We start from the raw sequence: 26,064 nt of genomic DNA on the forward strand, positions 1-26,064 counted from the left end.
AAATTGCCTATGTTTGCCACCAACATCTCCACAAACTGCATTGCCACTATTGTTGCTACTTTTGCCACGTTACTGGTGCCTCTAAGAATTGGTTCAGTTTGAATTAGTTTTTCTTAAATTGAAAGCAAAATTGAACTGATTTTTTTTATTTTTAAAATTTTTAAATTAAAATGAACTAAATTTGAAAAAAATGATCCAAACCAAATCAAAATTAATAATTTAGGTTAATTTTGCAGTCTCATTAGTCTCTTTGCACACCCCTAAATCAAAGAAGAATAGATAAAGCATAGGAGATGAATTTCTATATTGACAAAATTATCTCTTATTAATTTTTTACAAAATCCTAATACTTATTTATTTATTTATTTTATTTATATATATTTATTTTACTTATACTATATATCCTATGCTATTAAATTTTATTACTAATTATTTTAGTATATAATTTTCATAATTATAAGTAAATAATTAAATTTTTTTATTTTTTATTTATATTCACTATTTTTAGTTAACTATTTAAATTTAATTATAAAATATTTATTTATTTATTTATTATATAAATAAATTTATTTATATATAGTTAATTTATAAAATTATTTATTAAATTAAACTAAATAGTTATTTGATTATAGTTTATAAAGATAAAGATTATAACTTATACATTGCTCTGATTCTTTAATATAAATAAGTGTTATAAATTAATAATAATATATTTTATCAAAAGATAATTTAATAAAAATATTACAAACATCATTCATCCTCCTATTCATTTTTCTTATAACAAATAGAAGAGAAAGTTATTCCATCTATTTTTTTATATTTTATCAAATATATAAAAAAGTGAAGATAAGATTCATCCATTCTCTCTTCCATCCTTTCTTTCTTCTCTATCCATCATTCTTCCAATTCATTCTTCGTACCAAATAGAGGATAAATATTTCAAAATATAACCTATTTTTCCGTACTGCATTGCATAAGCTGACTATAAAACCACAGTAATTGATCCATAAGTTGGGAATAAAAGCACAGAAACCAGTCCCCAAAATGCTGTGCCGCCCCCTCCCCTTCTTTTGATTTTCAGTAGCTATGACAACCGTAGTACCACTTATATGGCCACTCTATTATTCACGCTTGCACCATGCTTCACAGAGTTAGACTACCTTTCTTAAAGAAACTAAAGTACGAAATGTCAGCCCAACGTATTATCCGTTGACACACACTCGCAATTGGCCAAACGTCTTCTACAAGGGTCTACTCTTCCCCCTTCCAGAAGCACTGGTTCAAACCATTCTATTAATTCAAATATTACCGGAATAATGGACATGTTTAAAGTATGCCAAGCCGATCCAAAGTGCCTGAATATAAGCGCTGCCATATTAGACTGCTTCGATATTCAGCTTTGAGACGGTTTGAGTTTTTTTTTTTCTTTTTCCTTCTTCTTTTCTTCTCACTTTTTTTTTTCTTCCTCCTTTTTTTTTTTCTTCTTTCCTCTTCTTCCTTCCTTCGTTTCCTTCCTCTCTTTGTATCCTTTCCTTCTTTTTTTTTTTTTTCTTTTCTTTCTTTTTTTTAATCTTCTTTTCTTTCCCATTTTTTTTTTTTTTTTTTTTCTAGCTTTTTTTTCTTCCCTTTTTATTCTTTCCCGCCATCCTTGTTTGAATAGCTATTGTTCAAAGACAAGCAAAAATTATAACAATCTAAACTCATCGTGAACCCTTGTCGATATACAAGAATACTGTTACAACTTTGGGCATCCAATAATATATTAGCAAATAAAATATTTTTGGATTTGAATATTCCTAATTGATGCAGATGTCTCATTTGTTTCTTTTTTTTTTTTTTTTCCTTGATAGGTAGTTATATTAAAACGTCTAGTTTACATCTATTTTGTCCTACCACGTGGTTTTATCTCTAATGGAATTATTTTTGTAGTTCCTTGAGGGTTAATATGGTACCTTGAATGTGTTGTTGAGACTGATCAAGTTGCTTGCTAATATGTAAATCAAGGCTTACCAAGACCAAATTGAGTCTTTTAAGACAATATCTAAGAAAAATTATTGAACTTTTAGAACTTAATAATATTTTTTTGAAATTTATTAGGATCTAGTCTAAGAGTTAATATAGTATTGCTTTTTGGAAACTTTTGATATATGTAATCCCATAAAATATTCCTTAGAATTACTAATTAGTTCTAGTGCTATTCAAAATTTAAAAAATATTTAAATTTAATAATTGAAATTTTACTAAGCATTTTGCATATTCACAATATCTTAATTGAGTACTTTAAACACCAAGACTTAATTAACAACTTCATAATACATTACAATACTTCTACGAAAATAAAGAAATAAATAATAATAATAATAATACACCAATACCGCACAAGTGTTTGGACGTATTGGCTAATATATTTTTTGTGAATAGATAGAAATTATAAAGGCCGCAGAAAAGTGAACAAGCCCCTATTGGGAATATCACTTCTCACCTTGTGCAAATATGAATGCAACCTCCTTTGTGAATGGTTCCGATTTTTCCCGAGGGGTAACACACGGCACACCGTGAACACCTACCCTCGTCCAACGAGACTTGGGAAACTGGACTACCATGCAAAGAACTTGATTCGAACATTAATCACATATCCCTGTAAAAGTGAGAGACGATTCGATATGGCCAACTTAAAGTGAGACGATTCCAGATGGAAGAAAGCTTCAACGAGGTTAAACAAAATAGTAAAACAAGAAGGCTACAGACAGTGGTACCAACCAAATAGCAGCAAGCCAAAAAAAAAAAGGGTTTTTTATGGCACATAAAACTTCTCACCAACTCGATGGTCTTCAATCATGATCCTTTCATGGCTGGGTCACATGAAAAATTATTTGGGAAGAAGCTCTAACAACAAGATAGGTTGACTACCATTTCCTCCTGCTCGAGTGAAAAAACCTAGAAGCAAGCTAGCATGTGTACTGGAGATTTCACGAGAACCAGACCAGTTCTTACATTATGATGGCTTCCCAATCTTGAGTTGGTGACTCCAATGCAGTGATCAATATCCTATTTGCTCTTAGATCTCTTGATTTTTGCTTTGACCCTTGATTTCGCCACTAGCGTCTGTACTGTATTTATAAAGTTAACGACAGCCATCACAACCAACAAGATGCCACAGACTATTACCTGCCAACATGGTGAAAAATTGATATAATTTCGACATCAATCTGGTATGAAGACAACCTCATGATATGAAAACAAGGGAACAACAGGATCTAGATCATGAGTCTCTTGCCTGCCACTCAGAAACAGCACCAACCAAGGCAGTGCGAAGAAGTAACATCCCCACATATGCTTCAAAAACCTGAAATCAAGAAGCTCTTGCATCAAGAACAGTGAAAATAGTAGTTATTCTATGCTGCAGCAGTGATTAAACAGTGATAACTTCCACGGTAAATTTTGTTTACTGATATATCATTCTTATTCTGGAATTTCTGACATCCATATCCGGAAGAAATATTTAAGCCCTTTAAGGGCTTGTTTGGACACCTGATTCCCCTATCCACAGCAAGTGGAAGGGGGTGAAGCGAGGTGGGATGGCACAGACCCTACTCCCCACATCCCAAGGTTTTCTGGGTCACTGAAATCCATCAAGAGAGGTGATATCCAGTATCTCAGGAGTCTTGTTACTGTGGAATCTATTTGACTCTTATAAGGCCCCCTAACTTCTTCATCCTCGGCCTTATCTCCTGCCACTTTCCTGCTTATGTGAAATATAACAAATAAAGAAGCAGATCTACCATCCAAACAAGCCAACAGAAAAAAGGTGCATCTATAAGTTTGAAAAGTTGATTCATCAAATTCTATACTAGTACAAATGGAATCAGGTTCTTTTGTAACCTATTATTTGTCACGACAACAGGACTCATTTAGAGATGAAACAGGGGAATTTGCTTATTATGCTAGGTTCAACTTGATGGTATGACAAACTAATTCCTTTCCCCCTCCCACTGAAAGTATGTCAACCGAAGACTAAGGCATACTCAATGTGGACATCAAAATAATATTGCCATACCTGCAAAATGAAAAGAATAGGGCATAGCAACCACAATTGACCCTGCACACCAGCTGTTTCTCCCCAGACAACATCCATTCTCTTTGCCTGTAATAGCAGGTAGAACAAAATGAAGCTATCAAGATACGTTCACAAGAAATAATATAATGTCGCACCAGAGTTACAGAACATAAGAAGATAAAGCTTTGTATTAGTTGTTGATACAAGATGATATATACGAACAGGCATGTTATATAGCTATATAGAAATTACCAATGTACACACAAAAATAACACACACATATATTTACATACATGTACTCATATAAACATACATACCGATGTAGACTAGGATTCAATTAACCAAGTTCAAGTCAAATCCTATCAGGTGGAATCGAAAGATGGGGGTCCGATACCGATTATTCGAAATACTGAATATGATCTACTCTATACTACCGACTGAAAAATCATGTGATTTGGGAACCTTTAGCCTATGCATCAAGTGTTCAAAATGGGCATTGTATTGTGCTATTTAAACCATCCATTTTTTATCATTTGATGCACAGGCTAAGGGTCTCTAAATCATATGATTTTCGGTCTATAAGTAGTTCAGAGATAATAGCTTACATTCAACTGCTCAGATCATTGGTGTTGGAACACGGTCTTCCAAGTTTACTTGCTCAGATTTGATTTAAAAATCTGGTTGACGAATTGTAATTCAACTCTAGACATGCATAACACAAAAATATATCGTAATTGTCTCATTTATTCCATGGCAAGCTAGTAAAGAGTCAGCACCATTGTAACTTCTCATCTTAAAGAAAACCTGTAACTGACAAAATCTTCAAAAGATGCATTAGAGTTCTGCATCGCAAACCATAAAAAATAGATACCTTGCATATTAATACAAAACAAACAAGTGCAACATCATTAAATTCCAGAATAGCAAGACAGGGTGCAATGTTACCTTTCCCAATGCAATTCGTGTATAAAGTCGTTGGCGCTGATATCTGTTTTGGAGAAGCATTGCAACACCTTGCATCATAGCCCATGCCAAAAAGAGCTGTACCCCTCTCTACATAGCACTTTAAAGGTTAGGCTGCAAAGAATTGCTGCAACAACACACTCATTAGTAGAAAAAATAGATACCTGCTTGTAAGCACAATCAGGTTGCCCTTTGATCTCCCATGTGAGACTCACAAGGGCCATCAACATTGCACAATAGTGATGGTATATCCACCTGCAAAAAAACAGTGTCCTCCATAATTAACCGATATCAAATCAGGCATTTAATATTTAAACTAAACAAAAATCCCTTCAACAAATAAAGCTTATGGTGACAGAGAAAAATTAGCTGACTACAACTTCGGTCTCATCAGGAGTACAATTTCAGATTAGGATATACATCAATCATGACAGCATCTACATGTAGCTATTCCTTTGAAAAGCTAACATTGTATTATAAGTGCAAGCTCCAGTTATTTAGGGCCTTCTTAATTTTCAATCACCCAATTTAAACAGTATTATGTACATGGCTGGCAAATATTGCAAGCACCTTCTCTCCATTTACCTAATATTTTTATTATAATGTAAAATGCTATCCAAATTATTTTTAATTTATTATTATACTATTATTATTTACCTAAAACTGCCTAAATTAGAGCTAAAACCACCAAATCTATCAAAACTATTGAAACTAGGGTTCTTCTATCTAGCTGAAACCAAAAGCAAAACATTTTCTAAAAACCTGTGATTACAAGCATAGGCTTCTAAATTACTCCTAAGGTTACAACCAGTGTTTTGAATCTGGTGACCTAGTCGAACTGCTGTGTCAGCTGGTTCACCAGTTCACAGTTCAACCATGGCTCAACGACAGGTCAACCAGTCAACAGCTCCCCTCTCTTTAATCCCCTATTCGTTTCTACTGTTGAGGCTTTTCTTCTTTTTCTCTCCTTAGAGATCTCTCCAACCTGTCTCCCATCCAGTCCTCACATCTCGACATTGTCAGATTCTTTAGTTTCACTGTTCTTACATCACCTAGTGGAAGAAGAAGAAAAGAAGAGGTGTAGATCTGCTGGCGGCACACGCACCTCCATCATCCCTCCACACCACACCCCACCCCTCCCCCCCCCAAACAGCCAAAAAAAACCCCTCTTTCAATCTTACCACCTATGCCTCCCTTAACACTGGATCAGGTAGCCCTGTTAGCACTGTTGTGAGGTTGCAGCCATCCTCCTCGAGATCCAGTGAAGTCCGCCTCAATAGATCTAATGATCATATCCTCCAACTTCAAGGATCCAATGATGACGACCCTGCAATGATGGATCTCTCCTTGAATTTGGCATGGACTTCCTCTCGACATAGAACATGAGGAGAAGAAAGAATTTTGCCCCTCTGATACGGTGTCGTGTGAAGACAAAATTCAAAGGGAGAAGGCTAATAAAATGGTGCGTACTATAAGTAATGAAAAGAAGCAGAGAGCTCACATGTCTTCTTGGAGTCCATCTCAGTTAGACTGTTAGGGAAGTTGTTGTAACTGTTTGCATTGTTAGAGTTCTGTTAGTAAATCTGTTAGATGAGCGGGAAAGGATGAGAGGCAGTTATTGTCATAATTGTAGATATATATATAGATTGATACACTTGTATACAGACTATGATTTGATTCTCAATAAACCAAAGGTTCTTGTTGAGATTTGTTCTGCAACTCTATTCTTCCTTTCTTTGTTTCTACCCATCAAGTGGTATCAGAGCAGTAGATCTTTGGCCATGGCTAAAGGCACATGCTCACAAGAATGGAGAAACGAGATTGCCTCGATGGTTCTTGAATCTGAGCATAGACAGGAAGCTAGATTGCAAGACATGGTGGCCAAGCTTCGATCCTTAATTGCTGGGTTGAATCGACGGAATGTAGAAACAATGGAGCAGAGGAATCGAGCAGAGCAGGCGCAAGTAGAGAGAATAGAACTTGTAGTAACCCATGGGGAAGTCCTACTAAGTTGGAGTTTCCACGTTTTGATGGTGAGGGATGGTTGTTGAGATCGGAGTATTTTTTCGAAGTGGGGAAAATAGATCCTGAGAATAGGGTGAAAGTGGCAGCCTTGCATTTGGAAGGGCATGCCATTCACTGGCACCAAGGGTATGTAAAAGCTAAAGGGCCCGAGGCATACTTGAATTGGGAGGAATATGTGAAGTCATTGGGAGCGAGATTTGGGAGTCATGCTTTCGATGATCTATTAGCAGAACTCAGGAATCTGAAGTAGACAGATTCTTTGCAAGATTACCTCAATGCTTTTGATGAGTTATATCCGAAGGCAGGTATTACTAAAGAACAATCCTTGAGTTTTTTCCTTTCTAGACTTAATGATGAATTGCAAATGCCCATTAGGATGTTTAAGCCAAAGAATTTGGCTGAGGCTTATTCTCTTGCTAGGCCATAGAAATTAACTGTAGCAGCAATACAACATAAACCCAAACCTATTAGCAAACCATCATTCTCAACCATGAGCAGTACAAACTATCAAAAACCCCTTACCCTAATCTCATCTACCACCCAATTCAGACCCTCTCCAAACCCCAAAACACAACCTACAGCTTCAGCTAACCCTACCACATCAAAACCACCCAATAATACGAATAAAAACCCAAGACCTACCCTTACTAGTAAAGAGATGGATGAGAGAAGAGCTAAGAATTTGTGTTTTTGGTGCAATGAGAAATATGTTCCTGGGCGTAAGTGTAAAAAGAGACAATTATATGTGCTGCAAATTAAAGAAATTATAGATGAAGAGGAAATAGAGTTTAGTGTGCAGGAGAGTGAAGTGAGGATTATGTACAAGAGGGTCAACTCTCTTTGAATGCCATGTGGGGGACGGGTACTAATCAAACTATGATGATTAGGGACAATTATGGAAAAAGAAGGTTACACGTGTTGATTGACACAGGGAGCACTCACAATTTTCTCAGTGAGCAGTCCGCTAGAAAGCTTAAATGTCAAATACAGAAGGTAGCAGGGATCTGGGTTGAGATAGCTAATGGTCAAGAGTTGACATGTAACTCTATTTGCAAGAATTTCAGTTGGTGTATGCAGAAACAAGAATTTTCAACTGATGTGTATCTCCTATTGGAAAGCTATGACCTCATATTAGGCATCCAATGGCTCAAAACATTGGGCAATATTAATTGAAATTTTGCAACCCTCACAATGGATTTCACATTGGATGGTAAAAATCATTCTTTATGTGGAGAGCAACTTAGTTCTCAAAAAGAGTTGCTTAATGCTATTACTGTGAAACATGAGATGGGGCATGATTATAAAGCTGCTGATGTTATTCAGGAAATATGCCAGTTATCTTCTGCTCAAATGTTAACTACCGATTGGCCAGAGTTGCAAGCATTACTTCAGTCATTTGATGATGTATTTCAGGAGCCAAAAGGATTGCCTCCCCAAAGAATCTTTGATCATAAGATTCCCATCAAATCGGATTCACAGCCTGTTAATTTGAGGCCTTACAGGTATGCTTCTGAACAAAAGAATGTAATAGAAGAAATGGTGAATGATATGTTGAAAAATGGGGTAATCCAACATAGCTCGAGTGCTTATGCCAGTCCAGTTGTGTTAGTGAAGAAAAAGGATAATACATGGAGAATGTGTATTGATTACAGGAATCTCAATAACATCACCATAAAAGATAAATTTTCGATTCCACTTATAGAGGAACTGTTAGAAGAGGTGGGGGGTGCTACAATTTTCTCCAAAATAGATCTTAGATCTGAATATTGGCAAAGATGTTTACAGATGACGTTCCAAAAACAGCATTCAAAACCCATGAGGGTCATTATGAATTTCTAGTGATGCCCTTTGGGTCGACAAATGCCCCATCTACTTTCCAATCACTTATGAATGCTGTCTTCAAACCATTGTTGAGGAAGTATGTTCTTGTTTTCTTCGATGATATACTGATATACGGTAAAACTAAAGAGGAAGATTTGATGCATTTACAATCTGTTTTGCAATTGATGAGAAATAATCAACTCTATGCCAAGGCAAGTAAATGCAATTTTGGTGCTAGTTCAGTGGAATACTTGGGTCATGTTATCACTAAAAAAGGTGTCCAGACATATCCAAAAAAGGTGTTGGCTGTTCAATCATGGCCTGTGCCCCAGAATGTGAAACAGTTGAGGAGCTTCTTGGGCCTTACAGGTTATTATAGAAGATTTGTGCAAGGGTATGGCAAGTTGGCAAGACCTCTCACTGAATTAATTAAAAAAAAGCAATTTCCAATGGAATGAAGCAGCTCAAAAAGCCTTTCTTGTTCTGAGACAAGCTATGATCAGTGCACCAGTTCTCTCTTTACTTGATTTCTCCAAGACCTTTATTGTGGAAACTGATGCATCTGGAAAAGGTATAGGTGCAATGTTGATGCAAGATGGTCACCCACTTGCCTACATCAGTAAAGCTCTTTCTCCAAAGAATTTGGCCCTCTCTACCTATGAGAAGGAAATGCTAGCCATATTGTTTGCAATCAAACATTGGGAGCACTATTTGCTACCCAAACACTTCATCATCAGGACTGACCACAGGAGTTTGAAGTTTCTCCTTGAGCAGAGGCTTACAACGCCAGCTCAACAAGTGTGGCTGATGAAACTTCAACAGTATGATTATGAAATTCAGTATAAGAAGGGCTTCAATAACCAAGCTGCAGATGCTCTTTCAAGAGTAAATTTTGCTGCTTTAACTGTTATTACAGCTTGCTTGGTTTCTGATCAATTAATGGCAGCAATTACATCCACTTGGCAAACTGACAGCACACTTGTTCAGATTATTGCAGACTTACAAGTTAGTGTTACTTCTCATCCTTTTTATGGTTGGCAACATGGCCACTTAAGGAGGAAAGGAAGACGGGTGGTGGGCAATTCTGAGGAATTGAGGAACAATTGCTAGAACTCTATCATGATTCTTCTGTAGGGGGTCATTCTAGAGTTATTGTTACTGGAAAAAGGGTTATCTGCTATGGTTTATTGGAAGGGTTTATGGAAGTCTGTCAGGGAGTATGTTAGAAAGTGTGCTAGTTGTCAACAAAACAAATATGAAAATATAGCTACTCCTGGTACTTTACAGCCCTTGCCAAGTCCTCATGTTATATTCACTGACATTTGCATGGACTTTATTGATGGCTTACCTAAGTCTCAAGGGAAGTCAGTGATCATGGTGGTGGCGGACAGGCTCGCTAAGTATGCTCACTTTATGGCTCTTGCACATCCTTACAATGCCAAATCTGTTGCTCAGGCTTTCTTGGATAACGTATTCGAGCTGCATGGTCTTCCAGAAACCATTGTAAGTGATAAGGATGCTGCCTTTACAAATAATTTTTGACAGAAGTTCTTCAAACTTCAGGGAGTTTCATTGCACCTATCCACAGCATATCACCCGCAAACTGATGGGCAGATTGAAGTTGTCAACAGGTGCGTGGGGACATTCCTCATTCCTGGAGTCAATGGTTGTCTTTAGCAGAGTTTTGGTATAATACCTCATACCACTCTACTATACAAATGACACCATTCGAAGCTCTTTATGATGTTATTCCTCCACTTCATATTCCTTACATGCCTAAGGACTCTAATGTGGCAGCAATTGACATATACATGAGGAACAGGGAATCAGCAATTTCACTCCTTAAGCATCATCTGACTAAGGTATCTATTAGAATGAAACAAGTTGCTGACAGGAAACGTACTGAAAGGCAATTCCAGTTAGGAGATATGGTGTTTCTGAAATTGCAACCATATATGCAGCATTCAGTACCACATTCTCATGCCAAAATTAGTCAGAGATATTATAGGCCTTTTAAAGTCCTTGATCGAATTGGTAATGTTGCCTACAGACTTCAATTGCCTCCCGGAGCTCGCATACATGATGTTTTTCATGTCTCACTTCTTAAGCCTGCTACTGCTAATTTGATAGCTTCACCTGAGTTATACCTCACATGCGTACTCCTCTTCCATACCCACAAGCTGTTTTGGATAAGAGGATGGTTAAATGTCATAATCAAGCTGCAACCCAATGGCTAATTCATTGGTCAGGCTTATCTCCAGCTGATGCAACTTGGGAGTATGTTGATGATTTCCAGCTTCGATTTCCAGCCTTTGCTCCTTGAGGACAAGGAGCCTTTCAAAAAGGAAGGTATTGATACGATGTCGTGTGAAGACAAAATTAAAAGGAAGGGAGAAGGTTAATAAAATGGTGCATACAACAAGTAATGAAAAGAAGCAGAGAGCTCACGTATCTTCTTGGAGTCCAGCTTAGTTAGATTGTTAGGGAAGTTGTTGTAACTGTCAGGGTTGTTAGAGTTCTGTTAATAAATCTGTTAGATGAGCGGAAAAGGATGAGAGGCAATTACTGTCATAATTGTAGATATATATAGATTGATACACTTGTATACAGACTATGATTTGATTCTTAATAAACCAAAGGTTCTTGTTGAGATTTATTCTGCAACTCTATTCTTCCTTTCTTTGTTTCTACCCATCACCCTCTGTGTGTGTGTGTGTGTGTTTATTATTGTAGTTGACCTATGCAGATCAATGCAGGTGGACCAGACAGTTCAATGGCTGAACGGGTTTCATCATATTTCATATTAGGTTTTTAAACACTCGTTACAACAACTACAAAAGAAGAACAAAGCAAAGGCAATAGTCTATTTTTAATCCTAATAAAAATTTTATTTAGAAGTTCCAACAAAAATTTGTGAATGATAAAACTTATCTAGACTTGAATGCTAGTTTCCTACCCATCAGTTTTCTTGTTATTTGAATTACGTATATTTGTTTTATAGCCATAAGGGTACTTTTAGTTTTACCAAATAATCATATCTTTAAATGCTTTTTACTTGAGAATATAGATATTGTAAGATAGAGTCTCTTTTGCATGCTTATTTTGACCCAAAATTTGGTAGTCATTAATGTGTTTGCTAACAAATTGAGTTAAATTGAAGATCATGAGTTTGAAGATGAGAGAAATTGTGAACAATGAGGTATTTACTCTTTCAAACTCCAATGTCTTCCTCAAAAAAAGATTTGGATGTTTATGTCTAAAAGTGTCTAAAATCACCTAGCATATCTGCCTCAAATTCCACATACTTCAGTTTCAATGCAAAACTAATAAAATAGGGTCTTCCAAATAGTCTAGCATGATGTTAATATCTCTTTGCATCCAATAAGCAACAAGTTTTATACAATTCAAAAACTCTCAAATCATCTGCACCAAAAAAATGCAAATATAGTTTACCTCATACAATGTCATGATAAAATTTATTAGGAAGGCATACCCCAGTGAAATTGACTGGATAGTTGTGTGCTCACACATTCAGCTAAATAGCCAAAAGAGATGGGAGTAAAAGGAACTTTATTAGAGTTTTACAGTAGTAATTCTTCCATTTGTCTTTTACATAATAATAAGTTCTGTGAATTATGGAAGTGGAGACAGAGCATCGACTCAAAAAAAACAACATTTTCTAAGAAACACAATCTGATTCATGCAAAAAGCATTGATGAAAAACTGCTTGTCCTTACTATCAAAGGATATGTTATTGGAAAAAACTGTAAATGAATACATGAATATCAACATCATATAGATAAGCATCAATTACCATGGGCGAATATCACTTCCATTTACTCTCAATACATTCTCTCGCAAAGCTAGGCTTGTATATAGGAATAGCAACCAAGCCTGAAATTAATTGACAAACTTAAATATTTGAAGTATTATCAAATGATCTGACAACAGCTTTAAGGTTAAGGTTTAAGTTTAAAATTACATACTTGGTACAATTGCACTGGTAGTGCTGGAAAGCATCCATTCCAGATCCAAGATCTTAAAACAAGTAGAGTGGATGGGAAAAGAAGAAACAAAATGGCTGTTCTATCCTGTCCACAAAAAAAATATAGAAACAATAAAGTATGAATTTGTTAATCCCAGTACCATTCCAAAATATTTTATTGGCATTTTATTAGCACATCATTTTCTTTTTTGTCTTATTAACCGTTATTGGCATTAACAGCTGTCTGCAAATTTGTAAAACACACACAGTGATATCAAGACAAATTCATTGTGGACCTATGCTTTTCTTAGATCACTTGTTCATGTCAAGAGTTGCAATAGAGGGAGTGTCATTAAATACCAGGTTTTTCCAACTTTAAAGTTACAACAGCAACCTATGCTAGTCATTACCAATTCTTAGAAGTCGGAAAACTACCTTCAAATGCATTTACCGGTAAAAGACCTTGAATAAGAATGGTCAAGAACTCAAGAGACATGCATGATCAATGGAAACTCTGTTTTGCAACCTCAAAGTTGTAAGGAGCTGATGTTAACTTGGAAGATGAGAACAAGATGTGTTAGGACGAAAAGTGATCGCTCCACATGGAATAGCACAGGCACTGCCTCAAAGAATAAGTCCACAAGACAATCTTTGCCAGCATACACTGATACTTTAAGCTCATAGTTCGACCATAAAGTGATTTTACTAGTCATGTTCAGCGAAAACAAAGAACATTTACTTGTCAGTTTACCATATGGTAACGTTTTATTGACGAGAAATATTGAAGACCAACAAAACTATAAATTACTTCTAGATTAAAAAGAACAAAGTTGACAATCTTATTCTAGCATTTCAAAAGAATGAGTCCACCCTAATCATGTTTTCATTAAGTTCCAAATTTTGGTTAGACCATGCCAATAAATGCCATGGTTACATTGATTAGCTACATAAGCATATATAGCATAATATAGTTCGTAGTAGACCATAATGAGCATCCTTATCACACTTTGAAATTGCAAATCTAATGCCTCGTGATATGTAAGAAAAAAATAATAGATCATGATACACCAAATATATATATATATATATATATATATATATATATATATATATATATATATATATATATGTAGAAAACACAGTTATGTAACACAAAGTCAAGCATATCGACGCCTGACCCATGATATACCACAATGTTAATGCTACTGATGAGCATTTTATGATTACCATCCTGGCCTTTTCCCATTAGTAATGGCATCACTAGGAAGCAGGATTCTAAGTTGAGAAGGTTCCATAAAACGAAATCTTAAGCATTTGAAATCCCTCCAGGGTATTTAGTTCTGAAAATTGGTTTCCCATCAACCTATAAACAACCTATAAACAAAAGGAATGTTTGCCTCCTCAATTTAGGTAAAACAAAATTTATGAAAAACCAAGAACCTCCTCTGCTGGGTTCAAACTTGCAGCTCAATCAACTTGTGAGGATATCTCGCTTGGTGTTCTATAACCAAGCTCAATGTACATATATTAACAAAATAATTTTAGAAGAGATGAGTAGAAAAGAGCATTATTTTCTGGTCAAGCCATCTTGTACACACACCAGATCACATATTCAAGAAAGGGAAAAAAACCTCAATGCAGATTCCAGATCCATGGCTATGAATTTCTCAATTGAATTCTTGGTTAACTAAATTGAAAATTATGATATCAAGTTTCAGGAGTTCCTCATTAATCCCTTGTTTTGGAAACCAGTGCTCATAGCAAAGTTGAGTTAACTTATCCTAGAATTTCCTGAAACAAAATTGAATCTAAACAAATTCATGCTTTTGATGTCCTGGATCAACATAAATTTTTTTCCCAGTAAATAACATGGCTAAATCCTATAATTCCACCGCAAGGATAAGTTTATTATAATACTTTGAGAGCCACTGAATCATATAACATAAAGAGCCACTGAATCATATAACATAAACTACTAATAGAACAGAAAAGCTTAGGTCACCCCATACACAAGTGGGATGACAGCAAAGCCCAGAAACAAAAGAAAGCAACTATGGTGGGAGTTATGACCCCTACATGGTCCTTGCTAGATGCATGCATAAATCATCAAAAGCAACAATGATTGGTCCCCTTCCCATCCACTGCCCACCTTATCACCTCAAGGATCCATCCTGTTCTTAGATTCTCACAAGTTTGATCCATTATGTTTTCAACCAAGGTACCTATAATACCCATATTTTCTCTTAAATTGTCTTTTGATGGATAAGCTAGATACACCTTCAAGAGCCTTATAGCTTACAACTTCAATATGCAAACTGTTACCCAACCATGCAAGTTTGGCTCTTTATAGATTGAATATGATCTACCAACCTTGGAGGACCAATGCATATATGCAGAACATAGTAGTCGAATATTCTACATCAGGTGCCCTATTTTCATTCAAATCTCTCTCTCTCTCTCTCTCTCTCTCTCTCTCTCTCACACACACACACACACACAAGTGCGCGTGCAATTCCTAGGTGCTTCACTTTCTCTTTTCTAAAGAGGTTTGCTTCACAGCCCCTGAATCTGCTCATATTTCAATGTTGACAAAGTTGTTTCTCGCACAATTATTTTTGTCTAAAGAATATAAATAATTATACTGTCAATATAACATATAGACTTGGATTCAGTTCCTGGAGTCCTATCAAATTATATTACTGTCATGTCCAAAAGCTCTTTTCTATCTGACTTTCTTCAAGTCAGTTTCTGGAGTCCTATCAAAATTATATACCTGTCATGTCCAAAAGCTCTTTTCTGTCTGACTTTCTTCAAGTCAAACTGGCGATGGCTTAACAATTTATGATTGTTTTTCCACTTATGTGCTGTATCCCTCCTTACTGTCATTTCCTGTACTTTCTAGCAAATATGTTTCATTTATTTTACCAGCTAAAACAAATAGAAATATTAAAAATCACATAAGCAAAAAATAAGTACACTGGAAGCATGTCTATCATCATTTTGTTTATAGGACATCATTGTCAAATGAACCACCATTCAAAAATATAGGTATGTTTAGAGTTTAGACAGTATGTTTGTAGACATGTAGTACTCTTGTAAGACATTGTTTATACTACATCATTTGGTACTCTTGTAAGAGATTGTTGTACATGTATAACAGATGGCACAGAACAATACAATGTAACTCAACCATAAAAGAAGATTTAGTAGAAAACCATGGCATGTAAGATACTGACTTATGAATTACATTGTTGGCAGACTTTTATGGCCAATGTTAAGGTGGAGTCTGTTCCTAAAGATAAGGTAATCTAGCAGGCCTTTATCTCATGCCATCACTGTGATATATAAAGAGAGTTTCCACTACTAAGGCATTTGTACCAATGTTGTGATTTTCTTTGTTATAGCAGGCCTTTATTTCATGCCATCACTGTGATATATAAAGAGAGTTTCCACTACTAAGGCATTTGTACCAATGTTGTGATTTTCTTTGTTAGCTGCTAGACACCATGGTCGTCTTCTTTGATCAACTTTTTAAGCATGTGAAAACTAAGTTGCTTGCTCCAAAGCAGAAAAATCTCACATGAAACAAAAACAAATTGCCAGTCTTTGTATAGCAAAATGGGGATCTAGAAAACCAACAAATAATATTTTGAAGCTGCATTTTGTTGTTGTATTTTCATTTCATCTGTTACCAGTCTTTTAGCTTTAGAAAACTGAGTTTTAAGAAATATCTTTTCTTGATACATTTAATGCCTTGTCAAAGGCATGAAAAAGTCTACATCTGCTCATTTTAGAAATGGGTTTTATTTTAAAACTGGCTTCAATTTCAATCCCCATATTTTGTATTTTAAAAGCTCATATTGGTAACATAGTCTTAACAAAGTCAAATCTAGTCTATAAGTTTGGCTCATGTTATGACAGAATACAACGGCTTCTTTTTTTTTTTATTCACTTTGGTAATGAGCCCATAAATCTGAAATGTTCTTAGTAGATTCTTTTAGGAGTAAGAAAATGCAGAAGCATTGGTTCCATCAGGAAAGTAAGGGAGGATATGTTTCAAATCTCAGATTCTGGGCTGAATGTTTCTTATGTTTATTGCTTTCTAGTTAAGCAAGGCATTGATCCCATTTTTCCCCAACCCATTACGGTAAATGAGCGTTTATGGAACTGCTAGCTTTCTTCATCTTCATCCAATGCAAATGACTTTTGTAATTCAAGTATGTTTATTCTTGATTTCAGGTCAACTTTACATGAGGAATTCTAATACCCATAATTACACTGCAGAATGCAGTCATAGAAGAAAAGAAGCCAATATCAAGAAAGGGAACAGGAATAAAGATAGTTTTGTTCTTTGTTCTTCCTTTTTCCTTTCCTTTTTCTTTTTTCCCTTTTTTTTTTTGGCTTTGGGAGGTGCAGGAAGTTGATAAATTTCCACTACCCACAAAACAAAGTGCCACAGGGAACAAATAGATGGGAGGAGCAAAGCAGAATGCAGGGATAGACTGACACTTAATATAGTGATCTCAACTTGTAAGATCACAGAAGGACAGGACTGCTTTAGAATGGCATTACTATACCGGCATTAAATTGGCTTACTATGGAGGTCAATTGGCAAAGATGCATCACCCAGATCTGGAGACCTGTATTTTGATATGATAAATATAAAAAGTTACATATCACCCCAATCAGAAACCATTAGAATGACAAGCATGCTGTAATCATCAATAGAATACCTGGGTCTTGTTGTATCACCTTAACTTCTCACCATACACAATCAAGTTTGTGAGATCAAATCTCAGAATTTACATTCTCATTTGAAGTGTTTCTAGTATATGATTCATCATTATTACTGGCCTTTTTGTGTCACATTTATTCAATGAGCACCAAAACGAGTAGACATGTTCTTGGAACTTCTGTTCCCAAACTCACAGCACTTTACTTTCACCGCATGAATATCACCATATCGTACAATTCTAGAAATAGTACATGTTTCAATCACCACCATGAGACATTCAAGAGAATGCCATGAGTTTATATAAATATATGGCATTATATAAAAGGAACGTACCCTGTATTTGTTGTACTCCTCTTTCACCTTCAACTGATACTCCTTCCGTGGAGCCCGCACATCTACCGGGCCAAGAAACATCTTCAAGAACCTACCTGAGAACAATTCAAGAAGCACAAGGAAAAGAGAACCAAAACAAGTAAATATATAAGCATTTGCGGATATCAAAACAAAATTAGGTCAGGGTAAGCACCGTGAGCCTTGCTGGGAAGAAGGAAGGCAACATCGGTGTCACTTAGCACGCATCTTGTCCTGTACAATTCCTCATCCATCTAAAAGAGAAAAAATCAAAAGCATATCCGTATCTAAGAAAAGATGTATAGATTTCTAGAACTGGAGCCAAAATAGCCATGGAAGTTGCGACCTTTTCGGCGTTCTTGGGGTCGAGAGAGCCGTTCTTGACGGCAGAATCGATGGCGGATTGGAGGCGGCGGAGGTCGGAGTCGAGGGCGAGGGCGCGCTGGCGGAGGGCCTGCTCTTCGTTCCAGGTCCGGGAGATGAGGGTGGAGGCGGAGTCCCGGAGCTCGCGGGCGATGTCGGCGAGCCGGCTGGCCTCCTCCGCGAGGCCGCGCTCCGCGTCGTGGCCGTTCTCGCCGGCTGGCGTGGTGACCCCCATCTCCTACACTAGGGCGGAGGGGAGGAGAGCTCCTTCGCTTCTTGGTCGGTCGTCGACAAGAGCCCCGCCCGGGTTCTTTTGCTGTTGCTTGCCACGTTATTTGAGGTGATTTATATATAAATATAATATAAATGGCAGGGCCGGTTGCGAAGGTCGGCTTGCGTGTAACGTCCGCGCGACCGCCTGTGCCGCTTAAGAAAGGCACAAAGTTGGATCAGCCCGTCTCAGCGCCCATTTATGCCAACTTCAATATTTTTTTGATGAAAATGCCAACTTCCATATCAACTTTAGGTATGGGCAACGGCCTGGACAACGAGTAGGGCCGCCCGTTACATAGTTCGATCCGATACAAAATAGATTATATCTACAGTAATGAATCGTGTCAGATATAATTCACTAAAAAAGATCAGACTGAGAGTTTGTAGCCGTGACCTAAATCTGGTATGACCCATAAGGACCTAGGCTAGCACAGTCTACGGATTAGGCATGGCTTAGGGCTCGGCGTGGTCCGGCCCGATTCAGATCCGGCACGGCCCGCGTGGAGATTTTTTTTAAATTTTTTTATAAAAATAGATGTGAGATTTTTTTGTACAAATAAAAAATTTTGTAATAATGGGGGGTTTGGCATGGATTCTTATCGATTTATTAATATCAATCAAAATGATACAACAGAGGAAGGGAGCTAGGTCTGACCTCCAAATATAATGAGAAAGAAAGAAGAAATTGAGGTGACCACCTCAATAATTAAAAAATAAAACTAAAAAGTTATAAATATGAGAAATTAATAATTGAAAATCTTACTGATCGTCATACATCGTCGACAGTGTTTGTATCGTCATCGTCATCAAAATTTATATTATGTTTATCTTTATCTTGAAATCTCGTCTCGGCATCCAACCAATATTTAAAGTAGAGTAGCATCTCAATTATTTTGCCGGTCATCATGCTCCTCTTTTCATCCAGAATTCATCGACCTATACTAAAAACAGATTTCGATGCTACTGTAGATATCAACACAGCTAAGATATCACATATAATGGTGGATATTACAGAATATTGATTTTTGATACTTTTCCACCATGCTAATACATCAAAATTTTCTATTTGATTTTCATCATATACAAATTGAAGATCATTTCGTAAATAAAATTTAAATTCACTACTTAAAGATGAAGATGAATTTGACGAAGCATGTGTATCTCTCCTATGTACAATGAATGAAAAAACAGATGATGAACGAGAAGTACTAGGAGAAGAGGTGGAGGTTTGTAAACGAGAAGCACTAGATCCACAAATCTTATCATCATATAAAGTATAAATATCATGAAGAAGTTGGTTTACTTCAGCTTTAGCAGGTTTAGGATTATATGCATCAAGTAAAATCAAAACACCACTTAATTTAACACGTGAATCAAATACGACAGCTAAGTTATGTATAAGACATATTCTGTCTCAATACTCATTCTATTTAGATTCTATTTCATAAATAATAGGCTCTAAAATATTATCATATCTATGTTGTACAAAATTTTGACTAATAAGATATGTTTGTTGAAAAAAATGAATAAGAGGTTGGATAATAAATACCAGAAAGAACTACAGTGACATTATAAAAACTAACTAAAAATTCTTCTAAAATTTTATCTTTGTTCCAATTAGTTTAGTCAATGTAAAACCTAATCTATGATCATTAATATATGCACTTAATAAAGTTTTATATGGATATACATCATATATCATTGTATATATCGAGTTTCAATGAGTAACTACATCAAGTTTAAATTTTTTAAAAATATACTATGATCTATACATATTTACTTAAATTCTCAAAGTCTTGCTCTTAAAGCTGGAATAAAAGAAACTGTATTTTTAATTTTTATAATATCATTTAAACCATATCCATGTCAGATTGAACAGAGAGATTTAAAATATGGCATGCACATCTAATATACAATAAATTCTCATTTAGAATAGGATGTAAAGAATCTTTCAATAATCTAATAGTAGAATTATTATTCGATGTATTATCAAAAATAATAGATATAATTTTATTATTAATATCATTTTATCATTAATACCATATGTACATGCAATTTGATAAGTAGCATTAGAAATTTATTGTCCAGAATGTGAAAAATCAAAAGTACAAAAAATAAGAATATATTTATTTAATAATTAATCATTATCAATATAATGAGCAGTAACAGCAATAAAATAATAACTATCAACATATTAATACTTTTGAATTTAGGACGGAGAGAGATTGGATCAAATTTTATTTCATTGCTAAAAAATAGTCATAGCTACTCTTCTAAATGTTTGTCTACTAGTTCTTCTGTAAGCGAATTGTAGGATTAACTGAATATACTCTTCAAAATTAAAAGACTCATATAAGCTAAAAGGTAATTCATCCTTAACTATCCATTTGATCAATGCTTTCTTTTAAGTTTCATGATTATATGCAAAACTACCTACAAGACTACCCCTCGTATATTAAGGGTGCTTTGAAGGAGAGCATCACTCATAATATAGCTCTTTTGATGTCTCTTCAAATGGTCAGTTTCTCTACTACTAGCACAATTATATAATTTGACATATTTTTTATATTTTATTTTTAAAATTTTATCTATCATAACTCTTTCAAAGTCATTCCATACGGCACTAGTCTTTTTATAGAAAGAAAAGGAAGAGTCTTGACCTTCATATTGATTTCAAAGAGAGGAGGAATGGTAGCTTATTCTCCCTCTAAAATTGAGAGAATGTCAAAATAACTCTTACCATAAGATGTCATATCTAAATATGAGTTATGCAAATAAAATAAATTTATCAAATAAAGAAACTAAGTAGAGATAGGTCGTAGGTGGAGACGTATGAGCTTCCTCTTGTGCTCCTCACTCCTCAGGATCTCAACAAAAATCTTCAAGGCTCTAATAGATGGACTAATCCTCCTCTTGTATAGCACTTGAATACTTACTAATTGCTCATTGCTAATTGAATACTTGCTAAATATTGCTAGAAGAGTAGTAATAGAGAAGGAGAGGAGAGTTGATTTGGTGTGGTGAAAATAGAAGAGGAAAGGATATTTATAGAAATCTAATATTTTTATTTTCTTAAAATATCCCTCAAATTAGTTATTTTATAGCTATTGGAAGGTTTAAAATGGTTATTTTTTCAAAAATAGCCGTTATAACCCCCAAAAAAAGGGATTTAGCCATTATAGGTTGGGCCTAACCCGTAATGGCAATAAACAGGCTGTGCCAGGCCGTTATGGGTCGGGCCTGACCCATAATGATCATAAATGGGCCGTGCCTAACATGATCCATTCAGACTTATTTTAAAAAATAAATAAATAAAAGGGCCATCCATTAGGCCCGCATGCCACTCATCAGGCCCATCGTCGTGCCTGGCATGGCCCGTCAGACCCTGAGCCTAGGGCCGTGTTAGGCTAGGGTCTAGGATAAACAGACCGTGCCAAGCATGGTCCATTTGGACTGTGGCCTGATGGGCTTGGGCCGAGCCGTGCTAGGCATGGCCCAGTGCCCATGTCCAATCAACTTACTTAACAGAGATAATCCTAATCCCCCAGCCATATATATATATATATATATATATATAATTCCTAGTGGGAAGAATTTTCTTATATATCCAATCTTTTGTCCATCAAAATGTGTTAAATTAGGTTTAATGTCATTCTTGAACTGTCGACGATCTTATTTTTCTTTTCCTTTGTTGGAGGTATTTTTGTACTAGTCAAAGACGTGAGACAATGATCTTCAGCCCACACCTTAGCTTTCGCACCACTTCAGAAATCATTATGCTTCAGCCAACAAAGTCCATTCCATTTGACTTCCACTTCATCCACTGAACTAAGAAAAATTGATAGCAAGCTTTCTTATGCTCCTTTCAAATTAGACCATTATAGAGACATCGGGATGCGCATCAGGTATAGTCATATCAAGCCATTAAATCCTAAGGGATCAGACCAGAGCCACTTAAAAACTTTAGACAAATTGGCCACACACGGCCTACGAGCTCCATGGTGGCCTTGGCTCTTGCATTGGTTGCCGATCCACTCTCGGTCCCAGCTTTATCAATGCACTGCAACCTGAGCAAGTTGCTTCGAGTGATTTCTCCATCGATCGACCCTCCCTCAGATAATCATCGATCTTCCTTGGTCTTCCATGACTTGCAGCTTTCTTCTGGATGGAGGCTCATCACCTGATTACATCTGACCTCTGGTCAGCCTTCAATTGGCTGACCAATCCTCGATTACTGATCTCAACATCACTCTCCACTCTAAGCTCTAGCCAGTGACCCCTAGGAGGTCTCTTTAAAGCTCTGTCACATCATTCCATTTAAAAATGAGAGTAACCATGAGCAAGATGACCCCCATACTCTCAGCTCCTGATTGAAAGTCTATGCAATTAATAGGTGGGACCCTCATGTGCCATAAGGTGACTACTCACCAAACTTGAGAAAGCCTAAGGGCCATACATGGTTTTTAAGGACATGAAGCCAACTCACCAAGGAGCTAACAGGAATAGTTAACCTTCAACAGAACTTCAAATCTCATGATCATCGGGAAGCAAATAAGGAATAAAAATAAATAAATCTCTCTCAGTAAGGGAAGGATAATGGTCATATCTCTCCAGATAAATCAAGGCTAACCACCTGATTCTCCTTCCTTTTACAGCTCTTCAGCCTCCATTCGTAAATAAAGAGGGACTCTCCAAGTATGAAATCTCCCTTCTCTCAACATGCTCACTCTTTTCCTTCTATTGTCAGATTTCTGACTTGAACGTCGGAGAGTCTCCGTCAGAGCCATCATCGGTTAGAGGCTTTTCTTGTAGGTCTTGCTGTCGATAACCTACTGTCGCCACCCATCTTCAGCTAATCCAATCTTGAGATGAAAATCTGCGTCAACAAAATGACGCTAGAGGAAGAGCTCAAGCTCATTTTATGGAAAGGAGCAAATATTCAATGGGAGGAGATTTATGGTACTATTTTGATGCCAACGAGATCCGATCATCTCCTCCAAATCAACCTAATGGTCCAACCATCCATAAATTGGCTGATGCTGGCTAACACCCCTTCTCTCAGGATCATCCTTACCGGCTTCAAAATCGGGGGGCTCTCAATGAGGAAAGAGGCTACGACTTTCAAAAAAAAAATTACTGGAATCTCTTGATTTTTGGATCACTTTCTTATCTTTGTTTACATCCAAAATTTAAATTTGAATTTTAGGCAGGATTAAGGGGGGAGGTTGGATGGCCATTTTGTACCCAAGTGCGGAGGGCTTTGTCGGCTCCAACAAGGAAGACCATGTTGGTCGTGGTAGAATACTGCCCAAGGCACCATTGTCCAAGGCACCACCAAATGAGAAAGAAATCTTAATCGAGAAGGAAGATCCAGATGAGGAAGCAGATCATAACATCCGAAAAGGATGATCCAAATAAGGAAGGATATCGCAGGATCCAGATAAGGAATGAAATTATGAAAATCTCTTGGTCATAATGAATTTCTGTTTTTTCATTTGTACTATTGAATTTTTAGTAGGATCAAAATTAGAAGAGAGTTCTTCCTTTGCAAGCTCAATGCCTTTGATGTGCTGGACAAGATCCAGTTGGAGAGCCTTATGAACGAGAGCAAGCCTGACACCTAGTGAAAGTACTTCATCCACATCATCCTATGTGCAGAGGCCACTCAGCATTGAAGCTGCTCTGTGCGCGTCCTATCTTCATTGGACGATGCCTCCTCCGTATCTTCATGCGAGCCCCACAATCCATGGACCATAGCTGGTGCCGAAGCTGATCTCGAATGATGCCAAAGTCGTCCATAGACGTCGCCGTCATTCCTATGCATGTGCTCGACCTCAGAAGGGGGCCGAGGCCCGTAAGTTGCCCCTTGGTTCCTCGTGTGCCTAGCTTCAGATGGCACTGAGGCTGCCTGTGCAAGATTTCATGCACGACCATCCATGCACCGACCCTCAAGCTCACAAGAGCCAAAAACTTGCGGTGGATAGCATGCCAAGAAAGAAGAAAGGAAATGGAGGAGGAAAGAGAGAGAAGGAAGTGGGGAAGAAAGCTTCGACGACCGCCACCTTCCCCGTGCGCTCGTGTGCCTTCGTCGGTGTTGGGGCCAGCTTCGACAACCCTTGCACCCCTGCATGCGACGCTGGTGCTGAGACCCATCGGATTGGTGGTCGCTAGCCTCCCTCATGCAGCTGCGCCCTTCACCAATGCCGGGGCCAGCTTCGACAGCTCCGCACCCCATGTGCAATTCCCGCATCGAGTCCCGTTGGGTCGACGGCCACGGGCCTCCTCAATCCACATCAATCATGGATCAGCAAATTTGAGCCCATTCAGCGACGCCTATGCACCCATCCAACTCCGTCGAGGTCAGATCGGCCACCACATGTGTCTCACTGCCCGTCGAGGCATGATCGATCGCCTGCATGCTCCTCTGTCGCGTGCCGAGCCCCACTGGATCAGTGGCCACCAGCCTTCTCTATGTGTGTCCCACTCTATCGCATGCCGAGGCCTCCTCCATGGATCCTTCCTACCTCTGATGATGTCCGCATGTGTCGGCCGATGCCTCCTCCTCTCGCGCAGCGACAACCCTCCGATCGATGAAGGGAAAGTATCCAATCTGATCGGATTATCAGGATGTATTTAAAATTTTTTTTATTCTATTAACTATAAGCCTTTATGGATTTCTTTGGTTCACAGCAGAATAGGGATCAAAATCTTCAGAAAAACTTAAATCCAATGCCTCACAAGGTCTGAAAATACAGGTCCTCTACTTCGCGCGCATGCCAGGCTCCGTAGGGAAGAGGGATGATGTTCTTCATGCCAAACCTTCTGAAAGTAGCAAAGGAAGAAGGAGATCTAATCTCACAAGTGGTTGTGATCTTGGATGGGATTCCACACGACAATAAAGAAGACGCTTTGAATTTCCCACGCCAAGAAAGAAGAGACTGGCTCTCTTCTTTTCCCCATGCATCTCTCCTCTATTCACTGGTTGGTTTGTTTTTTTTTTTTTGTTGCACAAAAGTTTTTCTACTTACTGGTGGTTAAGAGGTCCCCTTTAAATAGATGTGGTGCCCCATGTCCTAACTAAATTGGGACATTTAATCGTATCCAAAGAAGGAACCATACATGAGAAAGGAGTGCGCCAAAAAGTCTTCATGCAAGACCCTTCATGCATGCCCGCTTCTAGGTGAAAAAAATATGGCACCTCCTCTCCTTTTAGTCGGCTCCCATGAGAGAGAGTCTCAGGTTTCATAGACTCTTTGATTCTAAACCAAATGGACTCAGCTTTGACTCGTTTTAGATCCAATTCGAATTCGATTCGAACCAGATTCGAAGAGCCTATCAATCCTAACCTAATTAAGATTCTGATCCAAGTCTAATTTAGATTTTTAATTCAATTAATTATTAATTAAATTAAATCTAATATAAAATTAATTAGGACATAAATTTAATCTCTCATAAATCTCTTGGATCATTGATCAGAATAGTATCATCTCC

General features: G+C 37.1%; 1 protein-coding gene across 1 annotated transcript; it reads right to left on the reverse strand.

The window, feature by feature from the left end:
* Nucleotides 1-2,693: 2,693 nt before the first annotated feature.
* Nucleotides 2,694-18,639, reverse strand: LOC105043491 (uncharacterized). The gene is made up of 10 exons (XM_010921050.4): nucleotides 18,284-18,639; nucleotides 18,113-18,191; nucleotides 17,920-18,014; nucleotides 12,853-12,957; nucleotides 12,681-12,760; nucleotides 5,185-5,275; nucleotides 5,003-5,110; nucleotides 4,058-4,144; nucleotides 3,278-3,346; nucleotides 2,694-3,168 (listed from the first exon to the last, which is right to left on the reverse strand). Exons 1-10 carry the CDS (start codon nucleotides 18,533-18,535, stop codon nucleotides 3,049-3,051), a joined length of 1,086 nt encoding a protein of 361 aa, XP_010919352.1. The 5' UTR covers nucleotides 18,536-18,639; the 3' UTR covers nucleotides 2,694-3,048.
* Between the last annotated feature and the right edge of the window lie 7,425 nt (nucleotides 18,640-26,064).

Source organism: Elaeis guineensis, chromosome 4 (genome assembly GCF_000442705.2).
Source record: "Elaeis guineensis isolate ETL-2024a chromosome 4, EG11, whole genome shotgun sequence".
NCBI classification, from domain to species: Eukaryota; Viridiplantae; Streptophyta; class Magnoliopsida; order Arecales; family Arecaceae; genus Elaeis; species Elaeis guineensis.